The sequence below is a fragment of the Pelophylax lessonae genome (genome assembly GCF_965119305.1).
Source record: "Pelophylax lessonae genome assembly, chromosome: 3".
Classification (NCBI taxonomy): domain Eukaryota; kingdom Metazoa; phylum Chordata; class Amphibia; order Anura; family Ranidae; genus Pelophylax; species Pelophylax lessonae.
The window spans coordinates 333,600,102-333,617,255 of record NC_138770.1 but is presented as its reverse complement, the minus strand read 5'-3'; the positions used below and the strand labels follow the sequence as shown (position 1 = coordinate 333,617,255).

Sequence of the window (17,154 nt, the reverse complement as noted above, 5' to 3'; positions counted from 1 at the left end):
TTAGGGTCCCCGCCACCCGCCCAATAAAGATTTAAGCCCCTGACCCCCCCCTGATCACCCCTACACCCCCTGCCATAACACACACCGTATACAGTATATAGCATTTTGCTATATACCCGTATAAGTGTGATTTGTGGTCAGGTCTAGCGCTTGCGACCCCCCTTTTTCCACTTGAATTACCCGCCACCCCCCCCTAATAAAGATTTAAGCCCCTGATCCCACCTGATCCCCCCCTGATCACCGCTAGTTAACCCCTACACCCTCTGTCACATCAGCACTAATACAAACGTAATATACTGTGTTTTTGTATTTTTGTATTAGTGTCATTGTGATCAGAATTAGCGCAGGCGACTAAGTTTGTGTCCCAAGCAGGTTTAGGGTCCCCCCCACCCGCCCAATAAAGATTTAATCCCCTGATCCCCTCCTGATCACCCCTACACCCCCTGCCACAACGCACACTGTATACAGTATATAGCATTTTCTATATACCCGTATAAGTGTGACTTGTGACCAGGTTTAGCGCTTGCCACCGTTCCTTTTATCCTTAGGATACCCGCCAGTCCCTTCCAATAAAGATTTAAACCCCTGATCCCCCCCTGATCACATCCCGTTAACCCCTACACCCTCTGTCACATTAGCACTAATACACACATAATATACTGTTTTTACTGTATTTTGTATTGGTGTCATTGTGACTTGAGGTTGCGCTAGCTAGCTAGTTTCTTTCCCAAAGGAGGTTTAGGGTCCCCGCCACCCCCCCCAGATCCCCAGCGCATAGTTTAGAAGTAACCCCTTGATTGCCACACACGCACGCACGCACGCACGCACCTACACTTCCATTTCTAGTATAGTGTTTGAACAGATCAATATCTGATCTGATCAGAACTATACTAGCGCCCCCATAGTTTAGGGTTCCCAAAACGCGGTGTTTGCACGATCAGTACTGATTCCGGCCAGCACCTGCGTTTAACCCTTTCACCCAGGCAAGTGTAGTAATCAATAGATTACTGTCACTTGCAAAAAAACACAAGACACAAAACCGCTGTGTTAGCAGAGTCAGGCCTGATCCCTGCTAGCATTAGCAGTTTTTTTTGTAGCGCTTGAAATAATCTTCGACAACCAGGTGCTTTTATTACCTGTGAGTCGCATCACTGTACGAGTAAATTTAGTTACCAAAATGACCAAACGTTCGTACAGGGATGAAGAGCTTGTCAGTTATATGCTGACCGAGTCATCTGATAGCGAAGGGGAAGCTACAATGACCGAATTAGTGTCAGTATATGAACCTGATGACGGCAGCGGCTCCCTGACAGATAGCTCCGACGACAGATGGGTCCCTGTTAGACCCAGGCGTACCCGACCCCATTCTGAAGTTGTTGTGATGCAGGAATCGCAGGGTGCTCGTATGGAGCAGAGTGTGGGTACTAGTGCCGCTCATCCTTCTGGCGACCTGGCAAGCGCCAGCGGCCTAGTACAACCTGGACCTAGTACAACCAGCACTGCAGTAAGACCTGGTGACGTGGCGAGTCCCCTAAGTGCAGTTGAAGCTGGTGCGGTGGCTAGCACAAGTAGTGGCCCGCAGCCACCGCGTATTCGAAGACAGGCCCGTAGAGCCCATAGTGCCCTCCCTGATGGGCTGGCATTTCCTAATTGGCAACCCACTGATACTACAGCGCCAGTACTTCCCCCATTCACCGCCCAACCTGGAATCCACGTGGAGACAGCTGGTTTTACGCCCCTGAACTTTTTTGAGCTGTTCTTCACGGAAGATCTTTACAGATCTATTGTGGATCAATCAAATTTATATGCACAACAGTTCATCGCCGCCAACCCAAATTCACACCTTGCCAGACAATTCGGCTGGAAACCTATAACGGTTTCCGAATTTAAGATCTTTCTGGGCCTTTCCCTCCACATGGGCATAACTAAACAGAGTGAATTGCGGCTATATTGGTCCACTAGCCCAGTTCACCATATGCGCATGTACTCTGCCTCTATGTCCAGGACGAGATACGAGCAAATTCTGCGATTTATGCATTTCAGCGACAATGAACTCTGTCGTCCTCGGGGAGACCCTGCATACGATCGGCTCCACAAAATTCGGCCCCTCATAGACCACTTCAATCAGCGGTTTGCAGCCTTGTTTACCCCCGAACAAGTTGTCTGCGTTGACGAGTCCCTGATTAAATTTACTGGCCGCCTTGCTATGAAACAGTACCTCCCCAGCAAGCGTGCCAAGTACGGGGTCAAACTGTATAAATTGTGTGACAGGGCCACAGGCTATACAGTTAGTTTTCGGGTCTATGAGGGAAAAGATAGCTGTGTGGAGCCCCCCAACTGCCCAGACTACATAGGGAGCAGCGGTAAGATCGTTTGGGACTTGGTGTCACCCTTATCCGGAAAGGGGTACCATTTGTACGTGGACAACTTTTATACAAGCGTGCCACTATTTAGTCACCTTCTCGATTTACAAATTGGCGCATGTGGCACAGTGCGACCTAATCGCCGGGGCTTCCCCCAACGGCTTGTAGATTCCCGTCTTAGTCGGGGGGCGAGAGCCTGCTTGAAAACGGACAAATTACTTGCGGTGAAGTGGAAGGATACACGGGATGTTTATGTTCTGTCCTCCCTTCACCCAGACACGACGATCCAAATTCCTACGGCAACTGGCGTTATGGAGAAACCCCTCTGTGTCCACGAATATAACCTTAACATGGGAGGGGTGGACCTTAACGACCAGCTTTTGGCGCCGTATTTAGTTGCCCGTAAAGCCAGACGCTGGTACAAAAAAGTGTCTGTTTACCTATACCAATTGGCTATGCTGAACGCCTTTGTCCTATACAGGGCGTCAGGACGAACTGGATCTTTCCGGGAATTCCAGGAAGAGATCATCCTTGCCTACCTGTACCCAGGAGGCATGCCTGCCCAACTTCCCCTTCCAGATGCAGTGAGCCGGCTGCATGAGAGGCATTTTTCACATGTCCTCCCGAGTACCCCTACCCAAAGATGGCCCCAAAGAAGATGTCGTGTCTGTAGCAAGCGCGGATTTAGGCGTGACACCCATTATTATTGTCCCAAATGTCCTGACCAACCTGGTCTCTGCATCGGGGAATGTTTTGAGCGCTACCATACACTAGTGGATTATTAGCGTAGGGTACAGCACGACACAGTGTAGGGCACATAAACACAGGGTCTCGAAGGATGTTGGATGTCCATCGACATTTTGAGAGACCCAAGCTGGAAGAGAAGATCGCAGATGATCGCAGTCCCTCCCAAATCAAGAAGTAAAGGAACAGTTAGAAAGAAAAATAAAAGGATCCAAAAACTGTTGTGGTGTCAGTAATTTTATATGTCCTTCTACTCCTTCCTACTATACTTTTTTTCAATGTCCTTTGTTTGTTTTTTCATTCTTTTGTGACCTGTTTCTCTTGCAGGTCCCTCGTCGGCTACCACGCATTGATTTTATATATTCTGACACAAACAGCGTTTGCGCTCAGCATATATGGATACCTTTGCTGATAGCAGCTGTGGTGATTTTCTGATTTCAGCACTGCAGTTAAAATCCTATTTTGGTATACGTGGATAGCGCCGTGTATACCCATCATTAAATTCAGTGGGTGGTTGTTTGGGCGGTTAATGATGAAGATCCAAAAACTGTTGTTGTCAGTCATTTTATATGTCCTTCTACTCCTTCCTACTATACTTTTTTTCAATGTCCTTTGTTTGTTTTTTCATTCTTTTGTGACCTGTTTCTCTTGCAGGTCCCTCGTCGGCTACCACGCATTGATTTTATATATTCTGACACAAACAGCGTTTGCGCTCAGCATATATGGATACCTTTGCTGATAGCAGCTGTGGTGATTTTCTGATTTCAGCACTGCAGTTAAAATCCTATTTTGGTATACGTGGATAGCGCCGTGTATACCCATCATTAAATTCAGTGGGTGGTTGTTTGGGCGGTTAATGATGAAGATCCAAAAACTGTTGTTGTCAGTCATTTTATATGTCCTTCTACTCCTTCCTACTATACTTTTTTTCAATGTCCTTTGTTTGTTTTTTCATTCTTTTGTGACCTGTTTCTCTTGCAGGTCCCTCGTCGGCTACCACGCATTGATTTTATATATTCTGACACAAACAGCGTTTGCGCTCAGCATATATGGATACCTTTGCTGATAGCAGCTGTGGTGATTTTCTGATTTCAGCACTGCAGTTAAAATCCTATTTTGGTATACGTGGATAGTGTCGTGTATACCCATCATTAAATTCAGTGGGTGGTTGTTTGGGCGGTTAATGATGAGTAATACTACGCATTATTCCTGTGCTGATTTCTGATAGGTTCTCTTTTTTTCCGTTCAGCCCACAAGCTGCATGAAAAAAAAAAAAACCTATATGCCAAACAAGGACCAGCAATGTACTGGTACGTTGCTGGACTTTGAGTGGTTATATCAGGATGATGCCTGCAGATTTAGGCATCATCTTGGTATCGTTTTTTACAGCCAGCGGTCGGCTTACATGTAAAAGCAATTCTAGCAGGTAATTGGCCGCTAGACTGCTTTTACATGCAGTGGGAGGGGCCTCCCCCCCCCACCGCCGCCTTCCGCAGCCTTCCATGGTTTTTCTCTGGCTCTCCTGTCCCACCGGTTAACCCGAGAGTGCAGCCGGTGGTTCAATTATCTAACCATAGAGCTAATTGGAGATGAGAATGGCTCCAATCATCTCTATGGCCTAAGATGCCGGAGGCTACGAGCATTTTATGACTTCTGTTTCGCCAGAAATAAACAGGGCCATTGGGAAATTGGGAAAGTATTTTATCACACCAATTTTGGTGTGGTCAGATGCGTTAAGGTCAGAGGAGAGATCTAGAGTCTAAAAGACCCCATTTTTTTTTAAAAAGAGTACCTGTCACTACAGATTGCTATCATAGGGGATATTTAAATTCACTATGATAACAATAAAAATGATTTAAAAAAAAAAAAAATTAAAGGAAAGGTGTCAAAATAACATAAAAAAGCAAAAGAAAAAAGAAAAAAAAAAAAAAAAAATTGAGCCCCCCCCCTTACCCCCGGTGCTTGCGCGCAATGGCGCACGCAAGCGGTGGTCTAGTGTCATATGTAAACCACAATTGCAGCATGCATGTGAGGTATCGCCGCGATCACCAGATCGAGTGCAGTAATTCTTGCAGTAGACCTCCTCTGTAAGTCTAAAGTGGTAACCTGTAGAGACTTTTAAAGGTTTTCAAAAATGTACATACGTTTTTGTCGCTGCGCAGGCATGCGCAATTTTTAAAGCATGTCATGTTAGGTGTCTATGAACTCGGCATAAGATCATCTTTTAAATTTTACCAAAAAAATTGGAATTATATAGTGTATTTGTGCAATAAATTAAAAAAAAATGTATTTTTTTCGCAAAAATTGCGTTTGGAAAATCTGTGCGCAAATACCGTGTGACAAAAAAATTTGCAACATCCACCATTTTATTCTATAGGGCCTCTGCTTTAAAAAAATATATAATGTTTGGGGGTTCAAAGTAATTTTCTAGTAAAAAAAAAATATTTTTTCATGTAAACAAAAAGGCACAGAAAAGGCTTGGTTTTCAAGTGGTTAGAAGAGTGGGTGATGTGTGGATAAGATTGAGTATAAAATGCCGGAACTGTTCAAACACCCCCCTAATGACCCCTTTTTGAAAAGTAGACACCCAAAGCTTTTTTCTGAGAGGCATGGTGAGTCCATGGAGTATTTTATATTTTGCCACAAGTTTCGGGAAAATTATTATTTTTTTTTTTTTTGTTGTTTTTTTACAGAAAGTTGTCACTAAATGATATATTGCTCATGCATGCCATGGGAATATGTGAAATGACACCCCAAAATACATTCTTTTGCTTCTCCTGAGTACAGGGATACCACATGTGTGAGACTTTTTGGGAGCCTAGCTGTGTACGCGCCCCCGAAAACCAATCCACATCTTCAGGTTTTCTAATGGCGTAAATTGCTGATTTTACCCCTGACTACCTGTCACAGTTTCAGAGGCCCTGAAATTTCAAGATGGCACAAAACCCCCCCAAATGACCCCATTTTGCAAAGTAGACACTCCAAGCTACTGGCTGAGAAGTATGGTGAGTCCATGGAATAGTTTATATTTTGCCACAAGTTTCGAGGAAAAAAAAATTTTTTATTTTTTTTTATTTTTTTACACAAAGTTGTCAGTAAATGATATATTGCTCACACAGGCCATGGGTATATGTGAAATGACACCCCAAAATACATTCTGCTGCTTCTCCTGAGTACAATGATACCCCATGTGTGAGACTTTTTGCCAGTCTAGCCGCGTACAGGACCCGGAAAACCAATGCGCACCTTTAGGCTTTCTAAGGGCGTAAATTGTTGATCTCACTCCTTACTACCTATCACAGTTTTGAAGTCCATAAAAAGCCAAGATTGCACAAACCCCCCCCAAATGACCCCATTTTGCAAAGTAGACACTCCAATCTATTTGCTGAGAGGCATGGTGAGTATTTTGCAGCTCTAATTTTTTTTGGAAAATGAAGAAAAAACAGGAAAATGCATTTTTTTTCCTCTTTTTTCAATTTCCAAAACTTTGTGACAAAAAGTGAGATCTGCAAAACACTCAACATGCCTCTCTGCAAATAGCTCAGGGTGTCTACTTTCCGAAAAGGGGTCATTTGGGGGGGGTTGTGCTGTCTTGGCATTTCATGGCCTCCAAAACTGTGATAGGTAGTCAGGAGTGAAATCAACAATTTACGCCCTTGGAAAGCCTGAAGGCGATGATTGGTTTTCGGGGTCCTGTACTCGGCTAGACTGCAAAAAAGTCTCACACATGGGGTATCCCTATACTCAGGAGAAGCAGCAGAATGTATTTTGGGGTGTCAGTTCACATATACCCATGGCATGTGTGAGCAATATATCATTTACTGACAACTTTGTGTAAAAAAAAAAAAAAAAAAAATATATATATATATATATTTCCCGGAACTTGTGGCAAAATATAAAATATTCCATGGACTCACCATGCCTCTCAGCAAATAGCTTGGGGTGTCTACTTTCCAAAATGGGGTCATTTGGGGGGGTTTTGTGCTATCTTGGAATTTTAGGGCCTCCGAAACTGTGATAGGTAGTCAGGAGTGAAATCAACAATTTACGCCCTTGGAAAGCCTGAAAGTGGGGACTGGTTTTCGGGGACCTGTACTCGGCTAGACTGCAAAAAAGTCTCACACATGGGGTATCCCTGTACTCAGGAGAAGCAGCAGAATGTATTTTGGGGTGTCATTTCACATATACCCATGGCATGTGTGAGCAATATTTCATTTACTGACAACTTTGTGAAAAAAAAAAAAATATATATATATATATATATATTTCCCGGAACTTGTGGCAAAATATAAAATATTCCATGGACTCACCATGCCTCTCAGCAAATAGCTTGGGGTGTCTACTTTCCAAAATGGGGTCATTTGGGGGGGTTTTGTGCTATCTTGGAATTTTAGGGCCTCCGAAACTGTGATAGGTAGTCAGGAGTGAAATCAACAATTTACGCCCTTGGAAAGCCTGAAAGCGGGGACTGGTTTTCGGGGACCTGTACTCGGCTAGACTGCAAAAAAGTCTCACACATGGGGTATCCCTGTACTCAGGAGAAGCAGCAGAATGTATTTTGGGGTGTCATTTCACATATACCCATGGCATGTGTGAGCAATATTTCATTTACTGACAACTTTGTGAAAAAAAAAAAATATATATATATATATATATATATTTCCCGGAACTTGTGGCAAAATATAAAATATTCCATGGACTCACCATGCCTCTCAGCAAATAGCTTGGGGTGTCTACTTTCCAAAATGGGGTCATTTGGGGGGGTTTTGTGCTATCTTGGAATTTTAGGGCCTCCGAAACTGTGATAGGTAGTCAGGAGTGAAATCAACAATTTACGCCCTTGAAAAGCCTGAAAGCGGGGACTGGTTTTCGGGGACCTGTACTCGGCTAGACTGCAAAAAAGTCTCACACATGGGGTATCCCTGTACTCAGGAGAAGCAGCAGAATGTATTTTGGGGTGTCATTTCACATATACCCATGGCATGTGTGAGCAATATTTCATTTACTGACAACTTTGTGAAAAAAAAAAAAAAAATATATATATATGTATTTCCCGGAACTTGTGGCAGAATATAAAATATTCCATGGACTCACCATGCCTCTCAGCAAATAGCTTGGGGTGTCTACTTTCCAAAATGGGGTCATTTGGGGGGGGTTTGTGCTATCTTGGAATTTTAGGGCCTCCGAAACTGTGACAGGTAGTGCAGAGGTGACATGCACAATTTACGCCATTAGAAAACCTGGGAGTGTTGATTGGTTTTCGCGGTCCTGTACACAGCTAGGCTCCCAAAAAGTCTCACACATGGGGCATCCCCATACTCAGGAGAAGTGGCAGAATGTATTTTGGGGTGTAATTCCACATATACCCATGTCATGTGTGAGAATTTTATCTTTTAGTGACAACGTTGTGTAAAAAAAAAAAATAAAAAAAAAAAATAGTAATATTCCCAAAATTTGTGGTAAAATATAAAATATTCCATGGACTCACCATGCCTCTTAGCAAACAGCTTGGGGTGTCTACTTTCCAAAATGGGGTCATTTGGGGGGGTTTTGTGGTATCTTGACATTTCAGGGCCTCCTAAACCGTTAGAGGTAGTGAGAAAATGCAATGAAAAATGTACGCCCTTTGAAATTCTGATGGTGGGGATTTGTTTTTGTGGTCCCGTACACAGCTAGGCTCCCAAAAAGTCCCACATATGTGGTATCCCTGTACTCAGGAGAAGCAGCAGAATATATTTTGGGGTGTAATTACACATATACCCATGGCATGTGTGAGCAATATATCATTTCAATGACAACTTTGTGTAAAAAAAAAAAAAAAACAATTTTTAGTCATTTTTCAAACACCTGTGACAAAAAAATGAAATATTCAATGAGCTCAACATGCCTCTCAGAACATTCCTTAGGATGTCTACTTTCCAAAAAGTGGTAGTTTGGGGGGGTTTTGTACTGCCCTGCCATTTTAGCACTTCATGAAATGAGATAGGCAGTCAAAAATTAAAGCTGCGTAAATTTCTGTATTTACACCATAGTTTGTAGACGCTATAACTTTTGCGCAAACCAATAAAAATACGCTCATTGAATTTTTTTTTGTCAAAGACATGTAGCTAAATATATTTTGGCCAAAAAAAAATACATAAATTGAGTATATTGGATATTTTTTAAAAGACAAAGTTGAAAATGTCATTTTTTTGCAAAATTTTCGCTCTTTTTTTATTAATATCGCAAAAAATAAAAAGTGCAGAGGTGATCAAATACCACCAAAAGAAAGCTCTGTTTGTGGGAAAAAAAGGACATAAATTTCGTTTGGGTACCATATTGCATGACCGCACAATTGTCAGTTAAAGTCACGCAGTGCCGAGTCGTAAAATACCCCCTGGTCGGAATGGGGGTAAAATCTTCCGGGGCTTAAGTGGTTAATCATTTATACAGCTTCAAAACTGCAATAAAGATTTGTGTAATGCTAGCATTTTGACAGATCTGTGTATAAACATATCTTTCAGCTTTAGAACCTCATTAGTTTGACAAAGTAAAGCAAGACAATAGCATAGTAACATTAGGAACGATTGCTCAATTTGGCTGGAATTAGTATATATTTGTGCTTGGCAATGCAGAAGACTATGCTGTTTCTGAAAAGGTGGGATCACAGGGTATGGCCTTCATTCAATGCCAGATAAAGATACGTAGTTAAAAAAACCTAACTTAGCTGTGAAGTTTGTAACTTCAGCTCCCCACCTCCTACTGTTTGCTTCTGTAGAAAAAAAAAGTATCTCTATGTTTCACATGACTGTAGAGGACACGTGGCAGCAGATAAACAGGTACAACTTACTGGTGACTGAACATTTGCCCTTTGCCTGGCTTTTTTGGCCAGAGCTTTCAGAAATCAGTTTCTTTTAAATACATTCAGATGAATTTATGCTTTATTATGGTAAAGAAAACACAAAAATTGCAAACAGTTTATTAGTTTGTTATTCTTTTATTATTATTATAACGCATATAACTGCCTTTTTACAGGGAGATCCTGGACAGCCTGGTATTCCTGGTTCCCCTGGACAACCTGGTCCAGATGGTAAGCCTGTGAGTACTATAACATTGTTATACACATGTACAAAAAATGTTTAGATTTATATTGTAGCTGTAATTTGCAGTGCATTGTGCACATTCATAAATATTTCAGATGCTGCAGATACAAAGCAGTAAAATAAATTGCTTACCAAATGGGAGTGTATGGTTAGTTGCGTAAAACTTGAGATCCATTGTATTTCTCATAGAGATAATTGTTTCTAGTACTATGACCTTTTGTGTCTTTGGCATGTTAATAAAAACAGACAATCATACATATTGTTTGTATCTGGTACTGATCAACTTCTTGCACTGAGCTACTTATGTTTATTTCCTACTTAACAAGAGTGAACAAGGGGACTTTGAGAGATAATATACCCTGTGTTAACATCATAAGCCTTCCTTTTGTGATATACTTTTTTAGCCAAAAATTCAGTTTTATTTCAAGAGCTAGCAGAGTGCAGCAAATGCTCTGTAATTCTCATTGCTATATATTAATATTATTATTTTTATTATTACTACTATTATTATTAACAGTATTATTAATAATATTATGTTTGTTTTTTTCTCACAAGGAAGAATAATGTGTACAAAAATATGCACTTCTCTGCAATATGAGTTTTTTAGCATATTTTGGTTTCAGGCAACTCAGACAGCCACTTTAAGCCAGAAGTTAAAAAAAAGGTCTGCTCTATGTTATTTAAATACCATAATAGGGCATGTCACTCTTAAATAACATTGAATGCAATCACTGCCAAGGATGCTTTAAAAAAGTTAGTATGTTTTAATTTGCTACACAAACAAGAGGACAATTGTGTGACGATTTTGTCTAAATGGTTCCATTGGAAGACTTCAAGAACCAGTGTTGAGAGAAAAAGACATATTTTAGCATATTTTGACTGCTGAACTAATTCTCCCAGGTATAGCCAGTATGGTACTGTGCTGCCTGTGGGCTGTAATTAGGGTGTTTTCCTATCATGCAGGTATCAATGGATGTTCATGCCTGATAAAAAGAAGAGTGTGAATTTTTGGAAGAAAATCAGATTCCAACATATATATATGGCATTTTTTCTCATATTTGCAGATGTTTGATTAAATACTTTCTTTAAGGAAAGTGTGGGAGATTAGCTCGGTGGCGGGTGTGGATGACCCCTTTGGGGGGGTTAGTTACACAGGGAGATAGCCGAGAAGTGGTTGCAAACAACAGTTTGGTTTATTCATGCAATTTTCTTCACACAAGTGCAAGCGTCAAAAACATCAAAATAAAAATAAAACACAAAATAAATCCTTGCCACTGTGGGCGGCTACCTTCTCACACACAGGAACCTACCTAAGGAAGTCTGTCTCCAACCTACTGTTGGGCAGACTTTGCTGATCCTACAGCAGACACTCAATAGTCCATGTTTTTCTCTTCACACAACAAATGTCCATTGAACATGTCCCTTTACTCTTCACATAGAACACATTCCTTTGTTTGTCTCTTCACATAGCAACCATTCCTTTGCCTGTCTCTTCACATAGCAAACAGTTCATTTATTTCTTTTCACATAGAAATAGTCCAGAGCTCACCTTGAGTAGTCTTCACACGCTTTACCCTCCTCAGCGCACATCGCTTCAGGAGGTCTTCCCCATGCTCACACAGCTTCAGGGGGCACACATTTGACTGTCCTCCTCTCCCCAACTCACACAGCGTCAGGAGGCAGCAATCCTTCTCCCCATGCTCACACAGCGTTGGTAGGCACACATCTGACTCTCCTCCTCTCCCCAGCTCACACAACGTCAGAAGGCAGCAATCAATAGACTTCCTTTGGACAAATTATAGAGGCCTTAACTTCCTCATTCCGAACAGCTGAAGGCCTTTCAACTTCCTTAAGCCGTCCTGGCTACCTTTCCTGCTGCCTTTGCAGCCGACACCCTATAGTAATTGGTGAATTTTCTAAACCAGGTGGAAATGTATCTCCTGTCTGTGACTACATCCACAGATTTACCTGACTTCCTGTCACATACCCCCCCCTCTTGTTTCAACCCTAGGGTTGGGACACAGTTTTCCAGGCACGCATGTGTCAGGCCCGGCTCTTGACTCTCACTGATAAGCCTCTTAGTATCTTCAAGCTTCAGGGTGAAACTGTTTCTGTCATCTTCATTGACAGATTCCTCATAAATGTCACACAGTTTGTCCCTCATCTCATATACACATTCCTCTACTGCATTTTTAGCATAATTTCACTCCTTCTCAAGTTTGTCCTGCATAACTGTCTGTCCTATCCACCATGGAGGACCGTGATCCATAGGCAACTCAATTGTGCTAGTCTTCATGTCTTCAACATTCTTGAGCTTAGCTTGCTCTAAGATGCTGTGCAGAAGGCCTTCCATTTGTGACAACAGGCTGTCACACATTTCTTCAAAGTGACCCCTGTTCATTTTTCCAGCGACATCATCAACTTTCCTTCCATCAACATATGGGTCAAAGGCAGTAGCTTCATTAACCACTTAAGCCCCGGAGGATTTTCCTGCTAAAAGACCAGGGGGTATTTTGCGATTCGGCACTGCGTGACTTTAACGGACAATTGCGCGGTCGTGCGACGCTGTACCTAAATGAATTTGACGTCCTTTTTTTCCCACAAACAGAGCTTTCTTTTGGTGGTATTTGATCACCTGTGCGATTTTTTGATCACGCGCTATAAACAAAAAAAGAGCGAAAATTTTGCAAAAATAGCAATATTTTTCACATTTTTTTATATGAAATTCCCCCCAAAAAAAATGTAAAAATCAAAATTTTTTAACATTTTTGGCCAATTTGTTTTATCCCACCTATGTTTGGTAAAAAAAATCGCAAAAAGCGTATTTTGATTGGTTTGCGCAAAAGTTATCGCGTTTACTAACAAAGGGAAAGATTTTTGTCATTTTTGTTGTTTTTCTTTTTAACGCGTAATGGCGGCGATCTGCGATTTTTTTTTGCGGTACTGCGACATTGCGGCGGACAGATCGGACCCTTGACTGACATTTTTGACACTTTTGGGGTTACCAGTGACATTTCTACAGTAATCAGTGCTATACATATGCACTGTTACTGTAAAAATACACTGGCAGTGAAGGGGTTAACTTTATTTGGGAGGGAGGGGCTGTGTGTGTCCCTAGGGGCGTGATTCTTACTGTGATTGGCTGTGGCTCTAGCTGTAAGGACACTGATCAACGGATCTACATACTAGATCCGTGTAATCAGTGTCTTTACAGCGAGGAGAATGACAGGCAGCTTGTTTACACAAGCTGCCTGACATTCTCCCTCTTCCCCCGACGATCGCCGAGTGGCCGGCGGACATCGGGTCCGCTGGTCACACGCGCGGGGGGGCGCGTGACCGCGCGGGAGCGGGAGCGCGCCTCCGCGGGCGCGCGCTCGCTCCCCAGACCCTCCCAGGCTAGTGACGTTAATTAACGTCACTCTGCCTGGCAGGGGCTGACCGCCGCAGTAAATCTACTTGCGGCGGTCGGCAAGCAGTTAATTAGCGTAGACAGTTGAACCCAGCGATCTGGGTGGTATCCATTACAGACCTCCTCTCTGCATCAGTGAAGAAGCATGGAACTGCAACACAGTCTATTACAGGTTTCTTCAATGCACTTTCTGCTATTGCATTACTTTTCCCTTGTAGCTCCTTTTCTTTATCTGAACTCCACATGGAATGCATCTCAAGATCACGATCAAACTTCTGCCACCTGTCTGTCACGGAACCATGAACCAGACGTACAACAACAGATAAGTGAAAATAAGAAAGCTTTATTGAAAAACAAGCTGTAAAGCAAAAGTCCAAATGGATGGCGAAACTGATGCAGAGTCTTTTGCGAAGCCAGGGGTCAGGAACCAGCAGGGTAGTCAGACGAAGCCAGGATCAGGAACCAGCAGGGTAGTCAGACGAAGCCAGGATCAGGAACCAGCAGGGTAGTCAGACGAAGCCAGGGACAGGAACCAGAAGCAGCAGCAGTCTTAGAAGCATGTGAACACAGGAGGACCAAGCAGGGAACTGAAGCCACAGACCTCCTATATATATGAGCTGGGCATCCAGCTCCTCCCAGTGGGAAGGAGGAGCCGCAGGGTGGGAGGCTACAAGAAACCCAGAAACCAAGATGGCCGCCAGCACATGTCAAACGAAGGAGAACAGCAAGAAGGTAAGACCATGACAGTACCTCCCCCTCAAGGGCCCCTCCTCCACGGAGTAAAGAACGGTTTCTGAGGGAAGCGTGCGTGGAAGGCTCGGAGCAAGGCAGGAGCATGGACATCTGCGGAGGGAACCCAGGAACGCTCCTCTGGACCATAACCACGCCAATGAACCAAAAACTGCACCCGACCGCGGACCAGGCGTGAGTCCAGGATATTGCTCACCTCATACTCCTCACGATTGCCCACCGAGACCACAGTACATGCATCGGCCCTCGCGTCTCCGGAGTACCCTCTCCCCCTCGGACAGGTGAGCAAACCCCAGCTGCATGGGTTCACCCCCAGACAAGTCATCCCCAGGAGGCGTGGGAGGAGAGGGAGGCACGGGTGGGACAACAAAGGTAGGCGCCAATCTGTTAGGAGGCCTCCGCAGACTCTCCTTAAAGGAAGGTCTCTCCCTGAGTCTGGTGTCAATCAAAATCAGGAAAGAAATAAGAGACTCGAGCTCCACTGGTAGGTCCTTAGCTGCAACCTCATCCTTCAAGGCATCCGAGAGACCATGAGAGAAAGCAGCGACCAGAGCCTCATTATTCCAGCCCACCTCTGCTGCCAGGGTACGAAACTCAATGGCGTATTCAGCTACGGATCGTGAACCCTGTCTGATGGACATAAGGAGCTTCGCAGCAGAGGCAGCACGAGCCGGCACATCGAATACCTTCCGAAGAGAAGCAACAAAACCGGAAAACTCGGCAACCACCGGATTGTTGTTCTCCCATAAAGGGCTGGCCCAGGCCAAGGCCTTGTCCGAGAGCAGCGAGATTAAGAAGCCCACCTTTGATCTCTCAGTAGGAAAGGCATGTGGCAGCAACTCGAAATAAATGCCCACCTGGTTAAGGAAACCTCGGCACTGAGTTGGCTCTCCCCCAAAGCGCTGTGGAAGGGGGGCAGAACCGGACATACCCCGAAACACCGCAGGCGCAACAACAGGTGTCGGGGTAGACTCTGGCGCAACAACCGGAGCGGCAGTAGGAGCGGGCCCAGGAGCGACAACCGACCCATCGGCAACGGGAGCGAAATGAGCCGTGCGTTCAAGCAGGGTTTGCAACGCCACGGCGAACTGACCCAACAGGTGATCCTGCTGATCAAGTCTGGCAACCAGCGAGGGTAGTGAGGATGGCCCTGTACCGTCAGAATTCATGGCCTGTGGTACCGTGCGTTCAAGCAGGGTTTGCAACGCCACGGCGAACCGACCCAACAGGTGATCCTGCTGATCAAGTCTGGCAACCAGCGTGGGTAGCGAGGATGGCCCTGTACCGTCAGAATTCATGGCTTGGTCCTAATGTCACGGAACCATGAACCAGACGTACAACAACAGATAAGTGAAAATAAGAAAGCTTTATTGAAAAACAAGCTGTAAAGCAAAAGTCCAAACGGATGGCGAAACTGATGCAGAGTCTTTTGCGAAGCCAGGGGTCAGGAACCAGCAGGGTAGTCAGACGAAGCCAGGATCAGGAACCAGCAGGGTAGTCAGACAAAGCCAGGATCAGGAACCAGCAGGGTAGTCAGACGAAGCCAGGGACAGGAACCAGAAGCAGCAGCAGTCTTAGAAGCATGTGAACACAGGAGGACCAAGCAGGGAACTGAAGCCACAGACCTCCTATATATATGAGCTGGGCATCCAGCTCCTCCCAGTGGGAAGGAGGAGCCGCAGGGTGGGAGGCTACAAGAAACCCAGAAACCAAGATGGCCGCCAGCACATGTCAAACGAAGGAGAACAGCAAGAAGGTAAGACCATGACACTGTCTTTCACCAGTTCCATTTTGGAAATATCCCCTGAAAGACACTTGAAATTAATTTGCTTCACGTTTTCACCAACAGCCTTAGTTTTCTCCACTAGGTGGTGTTTGCTTTTTTCTCCAAGCCTTATATCACTAGCTTTAGTTTTCAACACTAGGTTTTTAGCCTGAACTGAGAAATCATCACATTTCTTACACAGCTCCTTTGTTTGCTGAAGCTCTAATGATACATTTTCCAATGCTTGAAGTTTTTGAAGGAACTGTTTATTCCAAAGGGGTGATTCAAGCAACATGTCATCACATTTCTGATGCTCACTCAGGACAGACCCCAAAACACTGATCCTCTTTATAAACTGCATCAGGCACACTATCCCCTCTTTGGGACAGATCCTCTGTTGCCTGTAATTCCTCTTCAAGTTCTTCCAACTGAATCTTCATCTCTTCTACTTGCTGTTCTAAGGCTCGCTTAGACTTTTCTAGCTCCTGAACGCTTTTCACAACATCATCCTTGGAGCTGACCAAATCTTCCATCTCTGTACACAGCTGTTTGTTAGCTCTTTCTAGCTCAACCTTAAGCTCTAGAGCTTCCTCCAAGGAGCGAGCCAAGAACAAGGCTTTGCTCTCTTTATCACACGCCTCCATTTCTGCACGGTCGCGTTCTTCTGCATATTTTGCAGACACAGACTTCTCCTCACCAAGCATCTGATCCAACTTCTTTTTCACATTTTCAACATTTTCTAATGAGCCAACGCTTTCTTCCATGGGTTTTTTCATATCCGCTATCTGAGCTTGCAATGTTGCGACTTGCTCTGATAGGTTTTTCTTTGCTTCCTCCTCCTCTTTTAATTGTTCCAGGAAGCCATTTTTCTCATCTTCCATTTGTTTGAGCTTTGTGTTAAAACTCAGCCTTTGACACCTCTCTCCAAAAAACAATAAGGTGAAACCACCCTTCTCCTGCGCTTGGTATCCAAGCCCCTCAACCACACTCCTCACGGGACTTCTCAGATGGCTACGGTCTTGCTGCCCTTAACGGACTGGG

At 44.0% G+C, this 17,154-nt stretch overlaps 1 protein-coding gene across 1 annotated transcript in view; it reads left to right on the top strand.

Annotated features, from left to right (window-relative positions):
• Positions 1–17,154, top strand: part of COL21A1 (collagen type XXI alpha 1 chain) — a 342,213-nt gene that overhangs the window by 245,298 nt on the left and 79,761 nt on the right. The window contains exon 10 of the mRNA XM_082251479.1: positions 10,122–10,184. Coding sequence (XP_082107605.1) covers positions 10,122–10,184 — 63 coding nt within the window. The remainder of the gene's footprint in view (positions 1–10,121; positions 10,185–17,154) is intronic.